Genomic DNA, 18,085 nt, shown 5'->3' with positions numbered 1-18,085 from the left:
ATTTTGCTTCCCTTTTATCTCCAAAACTGGCAGAGATAGGTCCATAGTTACTATTGAACTTGAATAGGAAGTCATATACTTGCAATCTAAATGTGACCTTAAAATTGACCTTTGACCTACTTTTCACCATGAACTGAACTTTGCAAATTTTGCTTCCTTTTATCTCCAAAACTGGCAGAGATAGGTCCATAGTTTCTATTGAACTTGAATAGGAAGTCATATACTGGCAATCTAAATGTGACCTTAAAATTGACCTTTGACCTACTTTTCACCATGAACTGAACTTTGCAAATTTTGCTTCCCTTTTATCTCCAAAACTGGCAGAGATAGGTCCATAGCTACTATTGAAGTTGAATAGGAAGTCATATACTGGCAATCTAAATGTGACCTTAAAATTGACCTTTGACCTACTTTTCACCATGAACTGAACTTTGCATAGTTTGCTTCCCCTTTATCTCCAAAACTGGCAGAGATAGGTCCATAGTTACTATTGAACGTGAATAGGAAGTCATATACTGGCAATCTAAGTGTGACCTTGAAATTGACCTTTGACCTACTTATTATCATGAACTGAACTCTGCTAATTTCTTTCTCTTTTAACTCCAAACCTGGCAGAGATAGGCCCATAGTTACTATTGAAGTTGAATAGGAAGTCATATACTGGCAATTTACTGTGACCTTGGAATTGACCTTTGACCTACCTTGCGATGAACTTAACTTTGATTGTACCATTTTTAGTAATATATATATTTTTTGCATATTTTGAAAATTCTTGTTGATTGCATTTTTACAGCTTGTCAAGCACAAGACTGGTGGCTGTGTTCCTTATTTTGTATATGTGGGGGTCTATATGAATGCGCTTGCTCCAGCTGGTGGTACAATATTCGGAGGCGGTATCGCCTCTCTGATCCTCTAGTGTTTATTATCCATTTACTTTACCATACATGTATTATGTACGTGTAGCTTACAGAAAGGCTTTTCTGCATTTTTTGTATTTTCCAATTCTCTTGTCATTGAGTTCAGAAATAAATAACTTTTTATTTCGCCGATAACGCGTTCAACAAGAGCCGATGTACTTTCTTCTTCGTATGTCTCTGTTGATCTTGATAATATGAGCCCCGTTTGTACAAATCAGTAATACGTATACGGGACTGAATACATAATAATAAAAATTTTATTAACGTCTCACGTTAAAAAAAATAGAACCCACCCTGCTAAGGGTTATTAGAGACTAACACCTGTGATGGGCCTACAATATTTAAAATGATCACTTATCAATAAAACACACACAAAAAGGATATTACATACAAAACTTTTCAAACCTTCTCTTTGTTGTTACACAAAAAGGCGTGAAAGTTCTTGAATTTTTTGTAAGTAGAATCCCCGTGTAAAACTTCACAGCTTTTACTTTCTTTTTCCATAATCTCATGCTTGAAGTCTTTTCTTAATTTTTAGGCCCCGGCCTATTCTTCATTTTTTTCTTCAAATCTTTATAATGTTTTTTTTCTCGCATTTTTTACCCCCGAGTTCTATTTGCCGATAGTTCGTTATATCCGTTGTTTAACTAAGCATTTCTGTTTTTTATTAAAGCACCGTTGATCTCCTAATATTATAGTTTTTCTTCCCGCCTTCGAAATGTTCAGCGCAAACGCGGTGCCCTGCTTTTGATCCAAACCTGCCATATTTTCCTTTCTTTCTAACATATTTTTCATTCTAACGGGTTTGTGGGGAACTTATTAAACCTCATGTGTGGATCTCGCTTACTGTTATTGAAGTAGCGGGACAAAAAGCACATAAACCCAGCCATGGTTTTTAGCACCGCTGTAAGCGTTTCGACGTAGCAGGGCTCCCCTACCCACAATGCAATTTCAGTTTCCGGAAAAGATGAAAAAGGCTAATTGCTACTGCCCCGTAGAGGCCTACCTTACTGCACAGTTTTGTTCTGTGCGGGGGGGGGGGGGGGGGGGGGGGGGGGGGGGGGGGTTAAGTATACTGGTATTTGTGCCTTATAAAACCCTAAGAGACCCTGTTGAAGTACCTGCATGCAGTAAAACAGTAGGTCGTAGCCTCTATGCAGCTTTTTAAAACCGAGTTTTTGCTCGCTATTAATCACGTTAAACACCAAACAGGGCATCAGAACAGATTAAACTGCAATTAACAACGCCTGTGCGTCAAGTTCACGGTTAACTATTACCCGCTTGGCTCGTACGAAGCTGTGCCCTACTTCTCTAAGTAGGTCGTGAGTTCACGCTAGCTCCCTTGTCAAGGTGAACCAAACATGTCAACGACCGATATAACAGAGCGGTTTGATAGAATAGAACAGTCAGTCTAGCTTTTCAAGCAACTTGCTTACCTTTTCTTTTCTTTATTATCACTGCATATGGGAAATTTAATTCCCCTCTGTCGCTGTGAATAAAATACTTAATGGCACAAAACCTTGCATTTTGAATATAAACATATGTGTAGAGCCTACATGTCTAGAACTTACATGCATGTACATGTACATGTAAATTCAATTGCTGCTGTCATTCCCTGCGACTATGTTTATAAGACAAAAAAAAAAAAAAAAAAAAAAAAAATTAGGGACCATTCCCAGACTTTCCCAGACCCTATCATATGATCGACTGGGTTCCCCTACCTAGATCGATCTAACAGGATCGATCCATCTCCGAGGGGTTTCTCGCTAAATTGCTTTCCATTTAAGCGGCTTAGATGTATGGCACGCCCACTGCAGCTGCTTAACGATACTGTACTTAATTACCCCCTAGCAGCTTCAGTAGGCGTGACAGAATTTTTTTTTTGAGAAAAAAAATTACCTCTGAAGGCAAAAGAGTTTTAGTGTTAGAAAATAAAGAATCTTGTGGAACGCTATTTCCTAAAACAATTTGTATTACACTTCTTTTAAAAGAAAGTGCAATCTTTTAAAAAATTTAAGCTATTTTTTTTTCACTGTATGATTTTCTTGAATTCACTTAACAAATAATGTTCATTTGAAATTATCAAGTAATTTTATTTACGTTCCAGCTTTTAGCGTCGGCTTTGATATGACGTCATAAGCAGACGACTCTGCGCGCAAACGGAATCCACTGTCTTTTATTCATGTTGCGATTTTGCAAGAATATCGAATAGAAACGAGAATCTGAATAATTTTAGGTAATTTTGGTAGCGACATGATCGCAAAAGGAACAGGATGATCAAGCTAATACGATCAGCTGGTCATTTTGGTGGAAATATTTCACACCATTTACTATTGTTTCTACTTGTTTTGGCCATTGCTCGAGGCGGTAAGTTTTCAGTTTATTTCGAATGTTTTGGAAATTCAATCTATCAACAGCATTTGGGTTTGTAGATACATTAAACTCAGTGTTATTTGTTTTTAAAGTTTGATTTTGATGTGACTTATTGCAGGAATTTTCAAAAATTTTGACCTATTAGATTTTAACATCGATTGTTTACCGTTGTCAAGGACGTGACTGCAATATACATATATATATATATATATATATATATATATATATATATATATATATATATATATATATATATCAGGACCGAGAAAATGCTGATAAAATTAAAGTAAAAGCATAATAAGATGATTGATTCATTGATTTATTTGGGTTTCAATCTGATCTCAGGCTTTGGCCTTCCATTGCCTCGTGCCAATTATGAAGCCAGCGGTATGGGCCAAGCTAGAAAGAATCCCAGCTCAGGCCCAATTTATAACATTTATGTGGAAAATGATATATTGCCACATGCTCAAGTAACAGGTGAGGCTCTGAGGAATAAACAATCACCAGTGATTGTTAGGTGAAACAAATATCGTAGCTCGTAGTTTTTAGTTTTTTTAAACCACTGTTAAAGTGTTTTGCTTTCTCTTGCATGTTTTCTTTTCCATTTCCTTCCCTAATAACAATTATATCCTTTATTTTCTGTCTCTATCTTAATTTTCCTAATTTTAATTTATCTATTTTATCTATTAACATTGTTACACTTCTGTCTCTCTCTCCCTCTCTCTCTCTCTCTTTTTTTTTTTTGCTTTACTTTGCCTTGCATGTTCTTTTTTTCTTTTTCTTTGGTCTTTAGTTTCATCTGTTCCTTTGCATGGAGTAATGAGTGGAAGCTTAATCCATTCTGATATGTACATTCCACTACCTACATTTACTGCTAGTGGCTCAGTTGTGCACAACACATTGCTTTTGAATGTATTCCTTATCCCCTTTCTCATCCTACTGCCTGTAGTGATGATTAAAAGGCGAAGGAAGGTACTAACTTTAACAGTTTATAGCATTATTTTTCACTTTTTTTTGTGTTGGGAAGGGGGGTGTCTTTAAAGTAAACTTTGTTTTGCAAACAAGTCAAAATAAATTAAACTTTATCTCACAATTATTGTTGGAATCAAATGTTTATAAAAGATTTTCCATGTTTTGAGATGATTATTCTGAAAGCTGTCAGAACTATTAATTGGCCAATAAAACAGAAATTATTTTGGTTCTGTATACTGATAAGGTCTCAACATAATTTCGTTTGTTTTGTTTTGTTTTTTGAAAATGAGTACACCTTTTTTGTGTAATTTTTTATGCATATAATCTACAAACCTCTTTTTACTTTATCTTATTTTCATTAAATTTATCTTCAGTCCAAAATAATTACCATCCCTGCTGAGTCTGGAACAGACTATGCCTACATCATGACTGTAACAACTGGACTTAGGAAAGGTAAGCCATATCATTTCTGCCATAAATACTTAGTTGTCAAGATATAAAATATCTCTGTAATATCATTTTTTTGAAAAAGTAAATGCTTATAAGTATATGGACATATTAGCACATGTTAATATAGAATGCACTTGTTACTGGATTTCATATTTTTAAAAAATTAAAAAATAGATATTAAACAACTTGTAGAAAAGATTTGGGGTGTGTATCCATTATATGATTCAAATTATTTGATACCTTTTTATATTATATCTTCAATCTTATTACTATCTTTTTCTGTGTTTTTTCTTTTCAGATGCAGGCACTAACGCCAAGATAGATGTTCAGTTGTACAGTGAGACCAGCTCCTCAGCAAGGTACCTACTCTCAGCCTATGACACTGAACAGCCAATATTGAAACGTGGGAATAAAGACATGTTTCTGGTCTACACACAAGGTAAACTGGGAAATACGATAATTTTAATTTAACAGATGGTATCATCTGCATCTCTTAGCTCTGTTACCATTTAAAAATCTTCCCACAATAGTAAATGTTTATGAGAATTTTTTTATATAATAATAAAGTGAAATAGAGAATTATTTTTGCAGCTCCCCTTGGAAAAATGTCCCATGTGGTCATCACTCAGAAAGGAAAGGGGAAGAAAGCCAAATGGTGAGTTCTTGCTTCATTTTTTCTTTATTTATCTTTTCTCCCAAATAACTATTACTCTTTTGCTCTTTTTAGTAATGGTAAAAGTATTACTGATTTTTAAAATTCACACAGACTTCTTTTGTGGCTACCTCAATGTGAAAGAAAAGTTAAAACTTTTAAGCCCATTTTAAAAGTTTAGTAAGATATAACAGTGTGTAAATTAGGCATAAAAGCAACCGCTTAGTATTAGCAGTGTAATTAGCTCTGAAATCATGATACTGATTCATCAAATTTGGTTGGAAAATGTTTTATTTGTAATACGCAAGAAAGACATTTCAAAAAATTTTATTAAAGTGTAGAGGTTTCAAATCAGAAATAATGTTTTTGTGAAAAAAAATGAATATCTGAATGAATGTAAGAATAAGTGAGGCATTTAAAATTTCTGAGCAATTTTCAAAATTTAAATGTAAAGACCATAATGAGTGTACATGAAGTGTTGCTGATCTCCCTTCAGGCACCTGGACAACATCAAGCTGTATGATCCCCTGGAGAAGCAGGAGTGGACCTTCCCATGTAATATCTGGCTTAAACCAGCACACAATGGAGGGGAGGAGACCCACTGTGTATGCTTCCAGAGTGAGCAGACACGCACCAGGTCAGTCACAACATGGGACTCTTAGTCAGGGGGAATGTTAGCTGCAATGCTTGCATGTATATATTCACTTTGCTTACTGTAATTTCCTTAACAAGAAAGAAATGTAGTTGTAAAATGTCTGTTAGACTTAAGGGGGGGGCTATTTTTTAAGGAAGCTTCCCTTTAAATGTCAATGTTCCAAAATGAGTGCTGGGGATATTCAGCAAACCATTGTTGCCGTGATTGTATTTGTGAGAGACTAGAGCAACTACTGCAATTGATGCTCAGGGCATTGTAGAGAAATAATGCTGTGTGTGTTTAACCATGTTATTAACATGCATTTATCGTCCATTTCTGCCAAATGTCACAGGGTCTATTTCTACGCATTGCTAGAAATAAATTACAGTAATTAAAGTGAGTGAATAAAATAAAATAAAAAATATTGATAAAAATAAAAATAAATTATAGACTAAGGTAAATAAAAAAAGATAAATCAATAAAATAAAATTAATCAAGACTGTAGTTAGCTTGTTATGAGTGTAAATTAAAGATGTTTCCCTTTGTTCACATTTCAGTTGGTTGTTCAACACCATCACTTCCAACCTGCTCCAGTTCCACCTGTGGGTCAATACTGTGTTTGGAGGTCCACGTGAGCACCCCTGCACCCTGTCCCGTCCTCTCACAGTCCTGACTCTGTTCTCCCTGTATGTCAACTACCTGCTGGGGAACATCCTGCTCACTGTGGCCTTCCCACAGCCTGCCAGTGGGGAGAAACAGTTGGTATCTGGGGACCTCTTCATCATTGCATTTGGCATCCACTTTGTCATCAAGCTGCTCAACTGCCTGGTGGAGTTCACCCTGTGTAACACAGTGACCAAACGCCTCTGCTGGATGTATGATATCCTCAACATGGACCCCCTGGGATGGACTGACCAGCCTGACACTGGTGGGGGAGGAAGAATCAGCATGGCCCGCCAGGCCTGCAGGGATGCTCCCCCAGATGACGAGGAGGCCTTTATTCTCTCTGGAGATGCAAACATCCCAGACAGTGTTGGTGTGGAGGATGACACCATGGTCTGCATAGGCCAGGACCAGTATCTGGTGGAGGCTGAGGTCCATCATGGAGCTTCTCAAAGTGAAGTACTGGACACTGCAGATATCCCTGTAGAACTGACTTACACAGCTTATGGTGGGGAACAGAAGCTGGAGGAATTCAAACCCTCAGGTATTTACATTAATTGAACTGTTACTTATCAATTTCTTATTGGTTGAATTTTTTATAAGTTGTCAGCATAAGTGTCATGAAATAACCATTCATATTTCCGAGTTTTAGAATAGGTTTCAAAGTCTGTCAGGTTTTTCTGAATCATTTAGTATAAGAACTAACTCATGTTGAAAGAAACACCAGCATCATGATTCATCTATCAGAAAATAAATCAACATCCTGTATTTCAGCCATTCCTAAAGTGGCCAGGGGCTCTGTGAGTGCCAAGGACTCTCAGCTCAACCTGAGTAACACCCTCCTTGGAGACAAGCCCCAGCCCTTGCTGTCAGCCTGGCAGCCCAGTGATATGCCCTTTGAGGAGATGGATGAAATGCCAGCAAAGGCACTGTCCTCCCATGCCATCATCAGGTACGGTAATTATTCTTAAACTCTCCACACTTCATTTAATCAACATTCTACTAATTGTATTGTATTGTAATTTTAGTTATAGTATATAAATATAGGGTAATTCTTTACCATATTTCATTATTTTTTCACATCTTCCAGCCCCATTCCCCCATCTGCTGGGCCAGGGAAGAGACAGAGGCGCCACACCATGGTGTTCAACAGGGAGGAGATGCCATTCAGCAGGCAGGCATCACTGGCCTCTAAGACTGAACTCATGAGGCAGAACCTTGCCAAGAAACGCCTCAGCCACATGGACGTAGAGACCTCCGCTGCAAGAGCTTGCCAAGATATCAGGCTGCAGAGGTATGCATTACATATATCTAGTGATATTTGATGCTGTATTTAGTGATGATTTTAGGATAAGTGTTTATAACAATTGTTAGAGCTTACACATATAGGTAATAGGTTGTACATAAATATAACATTCAGATAAAATTTTTGAAAGAAAGCAATATGACAAAGAAATAGAATATTGATGTATAAAATTTTGTTTCATTTGCATGTAATTTCAAATTTAATTAAGGTTGGATCTTAGTTAAGATATGTCATGTCCAAAATATATCTGTAATTTGTAATTGTGTCAGTAATCATCCCAGGTCACAGTCTGATACCAGCATCTTGCAGACCAATGACAACATTAACAATAGCAATGGCACCAGTGGTGATCCTGAGACTGGCAACACCAACATGACAGCAAGGTAATGCAGGGGACAGGAAAGGCGACTTATATTTTTATTTTATTATTCTATTTCTTATTTTATTCAGTCATCTTTTATAATTAAATTATATTTTATTATTATTTCATTTTGATTTTTCACATACAATTCATTTATTTTTTTTTGTGAAATCTTTCTTCCTATTACAGAGATGACGCCAGTGCTATTTCTGCCCATCACAACGTTGTACAACAAGGCAGCATGACAGATGGCACCATCAACCAGGACAGCATGGCAACTGTGTTTGAGTCTGCCTATGCTGTGCTTCACCTGGAAGATGGTAGGTTGTGTACTTCTTTTTTGTTGTATGTTAGAAAATCTTCTTTTGATATAGTACAATATCAGCATTAATTGATCTTTGGTCACTGCATTTTTATTGATATTTGTCCGACTTTGATATATTATTCTCTAGTTACATTTAGTGTTATTTGATAAACCTTTCTTTTCTTTTCATATAAATATAAATAAAACAAATTTTTTTTAATATTTATAAAAATTAACCTTCAGTAAATTTCTTTAACAAAACATAGCTCTCTGTGAAAACATCAATTGCAAAAATTGTTACTTAATTTAATATCATTTCCTTGATTATCATAATTGAACATGCTTTAATTTCTATTTTTCTTTGGTCCTTTAAATGGTGAACCTAAAAAGATATTTGTATATTGTCATTTTTTGTTGAATATTTATATTAAATATACTTCAGATGATGCCAGTCCTGGTGATGACCTCAAAAAGGCATCTCTTACATCAACACAGCAGCTAACTGATGCCCAGCTACTTCAGCTAGAGATGGAGGCAACAGGGGAGATGAAGAAGAAACTCCCACACTATGTACTTTACATCATTATTGTTCTTCTCCTGTGCTCTGTCTTCATCTCTCTGTTCTTCACTGAGATCTACATGATTGAGCTGACCACAGAGAGCTCATACCGCTGGGCTTGTCTTGTCGTGTTTGCTCTGCTGGAGGAGGTGTTCATCTTTGAACCCCTGAAAGTGGCCTCTGTTGTCATCTACAGAGCTGTGTTCCCAGCAGCAAATAATAGATAACTTATGATACTCACTTTGCTGAATGTCTGAGGATAATGCTAACTTTTACTGAAATTTTCAATCCTCAGCACTGGATTTTTGACAACTCTCATTTTTCAATTTGTCACACTGTCAAAAGTTTCTCTTTAAAACAAATCAGAATGAAAGCAAGTACTACAAACTGAAATCTTATCTTAAAACCACAAAAATAAACAAAGGTACCAGTTTTATTACAATAGGATCAAATAAACAAACTGTCAGTTTTTACTTCTCATTCGAAGATGGACAACCTATATTGAGTATTTATCAGACTGATTTGTTAAACAGCTTTTATGTGATATATCTTTGTGCAATTTTATTTCATATTAGTATCACAAAATGCAGAATCATCCAAAAAAAAAAAACTATGACTGATATACAACGATTAGGTGATACTATTTTAAAAAGCTACTGCATTTCAAATTATTCCGTCCATTTCAATATATTTGACTATTTCAATTATGTGGTTTATTATTGTATGCATTTTTTTCTGGAAAAAAGAAGCATATTTACAAACCTGCACAGTAGTGTATATCTGCACTTAAAGTATAATGTTTAGTGAGTTAGGTCATGTTGACCCAGGTCAGTCTCCAATCAGTTACTTTGTGCCAGAAACAATAAAGATTATCATTTTTATTTGTCGTATTTGCTCTTCATTTCCTTTTTATGTACAGATACAGATGTGTCTGTACATATAGCCGTCAACACCGCCGTGCATTTTCGCCAATAACACGATAAGTGGACAACCGTTTTACCTTTTGTCTTGAAACTTACTGAACTGATGACCATTTATAATACGCCGTGTTCATGTTGTGCCACCAAGAAGTTATAAAATTCATAGGTGCAAGCAACAAATAATTGCATTGAAATCGCATCTGTAAAGATCAACTATGATAGAAAAAAGAGACCAAGCTTTCGGCTTGTGTGCCTTCTCCAAAAAAAAAAAAAAAAAAAAACAAAAACAAACAAACAAAAAAAAAAAAAAAAATTGAGTCCTTGAAGAAAGGTATTTAAATATAATTTATTCGTGGTAACTCTGTGACGGATGAAAAGTTGCCTCCAAAAGCAAAAGAGTTTTGAGATATAAAAGAAGAATAATCTGGAACGCTATTCCTGTGAACTATTGGTATTATGCTGCATAAATTTCAGATATTGTACAGAATGAGAGGAATTGATTTATTTTTCATAAAATTGTGTAAAATTTTCAAATTCTGTTAAACAAAAAAACTACTTTTATTTATGAAGTAACTTTTTTGCGTTCCACATTTTATGTTCGGCCCTAATATGACGTCATAAGCAGACGAATTTGCGCGCAAACATGGATGGACGAACGGAATCTACCGTCTTTTATTCATGTTGCAATTTTGCAAGTATTTCTTAAATAATAGAGTATCTGTGAATAATTAGGTTATTTTGTTAGCGAGTTGATTGCATAAGGAACAGGATGATCAAGCTAATACGATCAGCTGGTCATTCTGGTGGAAATATTTCACGCCAGTTACTGTTTTTCTTATTTGTTTTGGCCATTGCTCGAGGCGGTGAGTTTTCGTTTTATTTCGAAGGTTTTGGAAATTCCATTTATCAGCAGCATTTTTATTAGTTAAAGTGCATTCAGATAACAATTATCTGCCACTGAAGTTAAATTTTGCTGTTTCCTATTGCAGGAATTTAAAAATTTAAGGTTTAAGATGTCAATCATCGTTTGTTTACCGTTGTCAAGGACGTGACCGCATAGATTTAGCGTGCCTCAGAAAATATTTAAACATAAATCCATACCCATACAAATTACAGGAAATAAGTCATTATTAGATAGTTGATTCACTGATTTATTTGGATTTTTTATTTCAGGCTTTGGCCTCCCATTGCCTCGTGCCAATTCTGAAGCCAGCGGTATGGGCCAAGCTAGAAAGAATCCCAGCTCAGGCCCAATTTATGACATTTTTGTGGAGAACGATAGATTGCCACATGCTCAAGCAACAGGTGAGGCTCTGAGGAATAAACAATCACTAGTCATATCTCTCTTTTGTTGATTATTGTTGTATATTTTACTTTTTTTCTCATCTTGCATGTTTCATTTTCTATTTGTCTTCCTCTTTTTATAGTTTTAGTATTTATTATTTATGTTTCTATCTAAATATTCTATAGTATATTTTATTTATAAATATTATTCACCTTCTCTTTTTTTTTTTCTTTTCTTTGCTTTGTATTTTCTTTTTCTTTGCTCTTTAGTTTCATCTGTTCCTTTGCATGGAGTAATGAGTGGCAGCTTAATCCATTCTGATATGTACATTCCACTACCTACATTTACTGCTAGTGGCTCAGTTGTGCACAACACATTGCTTTTGAGTGTATTCCTTATCCCCTTTCTCATCCTACTGTCTGTAGTGATGATTAAAAGGCGAAGGAAGGTACTAACCTTAACAATTCATAGCATTAATTTTCACTTTTTTATGGGGGGGGGTCTTTGGAATAAACTTCGTTTCGCAAATTTGCAAATTGCAACAAGATAAATAAATTCAATAGCTTTTTCTCATAATTATTGCAATATCTTTAAGTTTGAATCAATTATTTAAAAAAAAGATTTTTACAAATTACTATTATTTTTAAAGGAACTACCAGTATTAAATAGTCAATGAAACCAAATGATTTTGTTTTGCTGGTATTTGTACTGATAAAATCTCAATGTAGAAAAAATGGTATTCTTTATCTCTCTCTCTCTCTCCTATTTATTTATTTATTGATTTATTTATTTTGAAAATGAGTACACCTTTTAACTTTATCTTGTTTTCATTCGTTTAATCTTCAGTCCAAAATAATTACCATCCCTGCTGAGTCTGGAGCAGAATATGCCTACATCATGACTGTAACAACTGGACTTAGGAAAGGTAAGCCACATCTACAACCAGGAGATATTTTTATTAACTAGGGTTTTATTTCCTTAAAGATGATAAAATGAAGTTAATTTTTTATTTTAAAAACTCTTAATTTGCCAGCTGAAGAAAAGTACTTAAAAAGTAAATATAGCTTTTGTAAATGAGTAGTCTTGAGTTAGTGCCTTTTATATATATATATATTTATCAAGATTTAAATCATCTATAAGAATAGATCTTGAACGATTTGTACAAAAGGTTAAGGACATACATACTTATATATGATTCAAATAATGTAATATCTTTTTCTTTTCAGATGCAGGCACTAATGCCAAGATAGATGTTCAGTTGTACAGTGAGACCAGCTCCTCAGCAAAGTACAGACTCTCAGCCTATGACTCTGAATAGCCAATACTGAAACGTGGGAATAAGGACATGTTTCTGGTCTACACACAAGGTACACTGGCAAATATGATAATTTTTATTATAGAAGATGGAATCTTCATTTTCAGTTGCCATTTGAAAATTTTTCACAATATAAACACTTTCTGAAAAATATTTTCAATTTTTTTCATTTTGACAACTGTGCGAAGTCATCAATAGCCTAGGCTTTGTTGCACCTTCAATATCAAACTAATAAAATATATTCTAAACTTCTACTACTACTACTAAATAATACATTATGGAACTCGGAAGTCTGTTGTTTTTGCAGCTCCCCTTAGGAAAATGTCCCATGTGGTCATCATTCAGAATGGACAGGGGAAGAAAGCCAAATGGTGAGATTTTGCTTCATTTTTCTATCAGCTCAGTATCATAGGTGTACATGTAAAATGAACAACTTAATCCTCAATACTAATTTAACATATTTTGCTTAGAAAATGTTTATGTGTAATAAGTAAGAAAGACACTTAAGACTTTTTTACTAAAGAATTTTGGTTTGAAATGGGATTGTGTACTTTTGTGAAAACTTATATCTGAATATCTTGAAAAAAAAATTATTTTAAGAGTTCGTGAGTGAGGTATCTGAAATTTCTGAATAACTAAAATAATTAAATGTAAAGACCATAATGAGTGTACAGTACGTATAGTGTTTTACTGATCACACTTTAGGCACCTGGACAACATCAAGCTGTATGATCCCCTGGAGGAGCAGGAGTGGACCTTCCCATGTAATATCTGGCTTAAACCAGCACACAATGGAGGGGAGGAGACCCACTGTGTATGCTTCCAGAGTGAGCAGACACGCACCAGGTCAGTCACAACATGGGACTCTTTATAGAAAGTTAACTGCATTTCTTGTATATTCACTTTCCTTGCTAAAATTTTGTAACAGTAATTTATGATATCCCTTTGAGACTTTGAAATGGATGATTTTTAAGGGGGCTTAAAGGAAAAGTCCTGCAAAACAGTTCGTTTTAAAAACAGTGTGTCCATATAAATTAATTATTATGGGTACAGCAAGAAAGCTGTGATTGTGTTTGTGAGAGATTAGAACAACTACTGCAATTGTTGCTAGACTCTAATGTATAGCAGTCACAATGTTTGTGTTAGACCATATTATTTCCGTGGATTTATTGTCAATTTGTGCTAGACAAATGCTAGAGGGTCTAGGCATTGCTTAAAGTAAATGGTAAATAAATATGTATAAAATAAAAAATTTATTAAGACTATAGCTATTTGGCATGAAGACCCATATCACAATGTGGCCATAGTTTGCTACGAGTGTAATTTAAAAATGTCACTCACATTTTGTTCACATTTCAGTTGGTTGTTCAACACCATCACTTCCAACCTGCTCCAGTTCCACCTGTGGGTCAATGCTGTGTTTGGAGGTCCACGTGAGCACCCCTGCACCCTGTCCCGTCCTCTCACAGTCCTGACCCTGTTCTCTCTGTATGTCAACTACCTGCTGGGGAACATCCTGCTCACTGTGGCCTTCCCACAGCCTGCCAGTGGGGAGAAACAGTTGGTATCTGGGGACCTCTTCATCATTGCATTTGGCATCCACTTTGTCATCAAGCTGCTCAACTGCCTGGTGGAGTTCACCCTGTGTAACACAGTGACCAAACGCCTCTGCTGGATGTATGATATCCTCAACATGGACCCCCTGGGATGGAATGACAAGCCTGACACTGGTGGGGGAGGTAGAATCAGCATGGCCCGCCAGGCCTGCAGGGATGCTCCCCCAGATGACGAGGAGGCCTTTATTCTCTCTGGAGATGCAGGCATCCCAGCCAGTGTTGGTGTGGAGGATGACACCATGGTCTACATAGGCCAGGACCAATATCTGGTGGAGGCTGAGGTCCATCATGGAGCTTCTCAAAGTGAGGTACTGGACACTGCAGATATCCCTGTGGAACTGACTTACACAGCTTGTGGTGGGGAACAGAAGCTCAGAATTCAAACCCTCAGGTATTTTCTTTACATTGGACTGTTTTTAAACAGTATTAAAATACTTGTCAGGGGCGTAACCAGGCATACGCACGGATGCACTGTGCGTACAATTTTTTGAGCCAACCATGATATTATTCTCCATAAATTTAGTGTATTTTCACGGAATATAATCGTACCTGTGAATTTTCAAAATCTGTGCGTACAATTTTAAATGTTCTGGTTACGCCCCTGCTTGTCAATAATCTTCTTATTGGTGGAATTTTTGTTAAGTTTTTAATACCACAATTATTGGGCAATAACCATATTTCTGGGTTTTAGTATAGGTTTCAGAATCTCCCTGGTTTGTTTTAATAATTTCTGGTGTAAGAATCAGCTGATATGGATAGAAACACCAGCATCACCTATCAGTAAGTAAATATGCAAACACCCTGTATTTCAGCCATTCCTAAAGTGGCCAGGGGCTCTGTGAGTGCCAAGGACTCTCAGCTCAACCTGAGTAACACCCTCCTTGGAGACAAGCCCCAGCCCTTGCTGTCAGCCTGGCAGCCCAGTGATATGCCCTTTGAGGAGATGGATGAAATGCCAGCAAAGGCACTGTCCTCCCATGCCATCATCAGGTACGGTAATTACTCTCAAACTCTCCACACGTCATTTCATCAACATTCTACTAATTGTATTGTATTGTAATTCTAGTTATAGTATATAAATATAGAGTAATTCTTTGCCATATTTCATTATTTTTTCACATCTTCCAGCCCCATTCCCCCATCTGCTGGGCCAGGGAAGAGACAGAGGCGCCACACCATGGTGTTCAACAGGGAAGAGATGCCATTCAACAGGCAGGCATCACTGGCCTCCAAGACAGAACACATGAGGCAGAACCTTGCCAAGAAACGCCTCAGCCACATGGATGTAGAGACCTCCACTGCAAGAGTTTGCCAAGATATCAGGCTGCAGAGGTATGTATTACATATATATACCGGTATATCTAGTGATATCTGATGCTGTATTGAGTGATGATTTTAAGATAAGTTACTAATGGTGTTTACAATTGTTACACATGTAGCAGTTTGTATAATTAATATAAACATAATATTCAAATAGAAATTTTCAAAAAGGCATGAAAATTATGTAAAAGATTTTGCTGATGGCACTTGCATACAATTTCAAATTTAATTAATTAAGGTTGGATCTCAGTTTAGTTACATGTATGTCATCTCCAAAATACGTCTATAATTTATAATTTTGTATGTTATCTGCTATCATCCCAGGTCACAGTCTGATACCAGCATCTTGCAGACCAATGACAACATGAACAATAACAATGACACCAGTGGTGGTCCTGAGACTGGCAACACCAACATGACAGCAAGGTAATTAATACAGGGGACGGGAAAGGCGACTTATATTTTTATTTTATTATTCTATTTCTTATTTTATTCAGTCATCTTTTGTAATTAATTCATATTTTATTATTATTTTGTTTTATTTGGTTTTTCACATACTGTTCATTTATTTATTTTTGTGAAATCTTTCTGCCAATTACAGAGATGACGCCAGTGCTATTTCTGCCCATGACAACGTTGTACAACAAGGCAGCATGGTAGATGGCCCCATCAACCAGGACAGCATGGCAACTGTGTTTGAGTCTGCCTATGCTGTGCTTCACCTGGAAGATGGTAGGTTGTGTACTTCCTTTTTGCTGTATGTTAAAAAATCTACTTTTGATATAGTACCACATCATTATCAGTATTGTTGGTCTCTGCATTTTTATTGATATTTGTCTGACTTTGATATACATAATACATGTATTCCCTAGTTACATTTAGTGTTATTTGATTAACCTTTCTTTTATTTGCAAATTTCATGTAAATAAAAAAATTTAATATTTAAAAAAATAACCTCTAAAATTATCTCTCTATGGAAACAACAATTGTAAAAATTCTTACTTAGTTTAATGCCATTTCTTTGATTATCACTTCCTTGATTTTCATTTTTTTGTTAATTTTTAAATACTCCAGATGATGGAAGCCCTGGTGATGACCTCAAAAAACCATCTCTAACATCAACACAGCAGCTAACTGATGCCCAGCTACTTCAGCTAGAGATGGAGGCAACAGGGGAGATGAAGAAGAAACTCCCACATTATGTGCTTTACATCATTATTGTTCTTCTCCTGTGCTCTGTCTTCATCTCTCTGTTCTTCACTGAGATCTACATGATTGAGCTGACCACAGAGAGCTCATACTGCTGGGCCTGTCTTGTCGTGTTTGATCTGCTGGAGGAGGTGTTCATCTTTGAACCCCTGAAAGTGGCCTCTGTTGTCATCTACAGAGCTGTGTTCCCAGCAGCAAATAATAGATAACTTGTGATACTCACTTTGCTGAATGTCTGAGGATGATGCTGACTTTTTCTGAAATTTTCAAATCCTCAGCACTGGATTTTTGACTCTCATTTTTCAATTTGTCACACTGTCAAAAGTTTCACTTCAAAAAACAAATCAGAATGAAAGCAAGTACTACAAACTGAAATCTTATCTTAACCACAAAAATAAACAAAGGTACCAGTTTTATTACAATAGGATCAAATGAACAAACTGTAAGCTTTTACTTCTTATTCAAAGATGGACAATTAACCTATTGAGTATTTATCAGACTGATTTGTTAAACAGCACTTATGTGATATATCCGTGTGCAATTTTATTTATATTAGTATCACAAAATGTAGAATTATTTATTAAGATACAACTGTCATTAAAAAAAAAAACTATGACTGATATGCAACAATTAGGTGATACTATTCTAAAAAGCTACTGTATTTTAAATTATCCATCCATTTCAAAATATTTGACTATTTCAATCATGTGGTTTATTATTGTATGCATTTTTTCTGGAAAAAAAGAAGCATATGTACAAGACCTGCACAGTACTGTATCTGCACTTAAAATATACTGTTGAGGGAGTTAGGTCATGTTGACCCAGGTCAGTCCCTAATCAGTTACTTTGTGCCAGAAACAATAAAGATTATCATTTTTATATATTGTGTTATTATTTTTATTTGTGAAATTGTCGTAGTTGCTTTATTTCCTTTTTATGCACAAACACAGATGTGTCTGGACTTAAAATTTTTTGAGACCCTGAAGAAAGGAATCGAATATATTATTCGTATTGCTGGTAAATCTGTGACAGATGAAAACATGCCCCCCAAAAGAAAAGAGTTCAGAGATATAAAAAGAAGAGTAATCTGGAACGCTATTCCTGTGAACTCTTTGATATTACGCTGCATAAATTTCAGATATTGTACAAAACGATAAGATTGGTTATTTTTCATAAAATTCTGTAAAATTTTCAAATATCATTTAACAAAAAACTACTTTTATTTATGA

At 35.6% G+C, this 18,085-nt stretch overlaps 2 protein-coding genes and 1 long non-coding RNA gene across 7 annotated transcripts; all 3 read left to right on the top strand.

Annotated features, from left to right (window-relative positions):
* The first annotated feature begins 3,053 nt into the window (after positions 1–3,053).
* On the top strand, positions 3,054–10,356 carry LOC106179264 (uncharacterized). 3 transcript variants are annotated; one of them, XM_087016362.1, is made up of 13 exons: positions 3,054–3,284; positions 3,636–3,767; positions 4,084–4,262; positions 4,637–4,715; positions 5,011–5,151; positions 5,304–5,367; positions 5,861–6,001; positions 6,556–7,205; positions 7,436–7,613; positions 7,752–7,955; positions 8,249–8,350; positions 8,518–8,648; positions 9,075–10,356. In XM_087016362.1, exons 1-13 carry the CDS (start codon positions 3,191–3,193, stop codon positions 9,416–9,418), a joined length of 2,439 nt encoding a protein of 812 aa, XP_086872488.1. In that variant the 5' UTR covers positions 3,054–3,190; the 3' UTR covers positions 9,419–10,356. The 3 variants fall into 3 exon arrangements, with proteins under 3 accessions (XP_086872488.1, XP_086872489.1, XP_086872490.1); XM_087016363.1 differs by having other exon boundaries at positions 3,062–3,153; XM_087016364.1 differs by lacking the exons at positions 3,054–3,284; positions 4,084–4,262 and having other exon boundaries at positions 9,075–10,355.
* Positions 10,357–10,424: 68 nt separating this feature from the next.
* LOC147761113 (uncharacterized) lies at positions 10,425–13,491 on the top strand. Of its 2 annotated transcripts, XR_015335322.1 has the most exons (6): positions 10,425–10,974; positions 11,285–11,416; positions 12,243–12,321; positions 12,623–12,763; positions 13,019–13,082; positions 13,417–13,491. It is a non-coding gene; the product is annotated as an uncharacterized LOC147761113 (long non-coding RNA). The 2 variants fall into 2 exon arrangements; XR_015335321.1 differs by lacking the exons at positions 13,019–13,082; positions 13,417–13,491 and having other exon boundaries at positions 12,623–12,699.
* Positions 13,492–15,057: 1,566 nt separating this feature from the next.
* LOC106175318 (uncharacterized) lies at positions 15,058–17,735 on the top strand. Of its 2 annotated transcripts, none has more exons than XM_087016395.1 (5): positions 15,058–15,317; positions 15,456–15,659; positions 15,990–16,073; positions 16,249–16,379; positions 16,722–17,735. In XM_087016395.1, the coding sequence occupies exons 1-5, from the start codon at positions 15,118–15,120 to the stop codon at positions 17,063–17,065; spliced, it is 963 nt and encodes a 320-aa protein (XP_086872521.1). In that variant the 5' UTR covers positions 15,058–15,117; the 3' UTR covers positions 17,066–17,735. The 2 variants fall into 2 exon arrangements, with proteins under 2 accessions (XP_086872521.1, XP_086872520.1); XM_087016394.1 differs by having other exon boundaries at positions 15,073–15,317; positions 15,972–16,073.
* The last annotated feature ends 350 nt before the right edge of the window (positions 17,736–18,085 follow it).

The sequence above is a fragment of the Lingula anatina genome, chromosome 6 (assembly GCF_051362555.1).
Source record: "Lingula anatina isolate TDL-2025a chromosome 6, LinAna3.0, whole genome shotgun sequence".
NCBI lineage: Eukaryota > Metazoa > Brachiopoda > Lingulata > Lingulida > Lingulidae > Lingula > Lingula anatina.
Note: the sequence above shows the minus strand (reverse complement) of the source record. Positions and strands in the feature narration are given on the sequence as shown.

What these genes read in the sequence shown, in the direction of transcription:
- LOC106179264 (XM_087016362.1), top strand. Translation starts at nt 3,191, where the DNA reads ATGATCAAGCTAATACGATCAGCTGGTCATTTTGGTGGAAATATTTCA. An exon ending in GCCACATGCTCAAGTAACAG is followed by an intron (nt 3,768 to 4,083) that starts GTGAGGCTCTGA and finishes TTTGGTCTTTAG; the next exon opens with TTTCATCTGTTCCTTTGCAT. An exon ending in TGTGCTTCACCTGGAAGATG is followed by an intron (nt 8,649 to 9,074) that starts GTAGGTTGTGTA and finishes AATATACTTCAG; the next exon opens with ATGATGCCAGTCCTGGTGAT.
- LOC106175318 (XM_087016394.1), top strand. Translation starts at nt 15,118, where the DNA reads ATGCAAACACCCTGTATTTCAGCCATTCCTAAAGTGGCCAGGGGCTCT. An exon ending in TCCTCCCATGCCATCATCAG is followed by an intron (nt 15,318 to 15,455) that starts GTACGGTAATTA and finishes CACATCTTCCAG; the next exon opens with CCCCATTCCCCCATCTGCTG. An exon ending in TGTGCTTCACCTGGAAGATG is followed by an intron (nt 16,380 to 16,721) that starts GTAGGTTGTGTA and finishes TAAATACTCCAG; the next exon opens with ATGATGGAAGCCCTGGTGAT.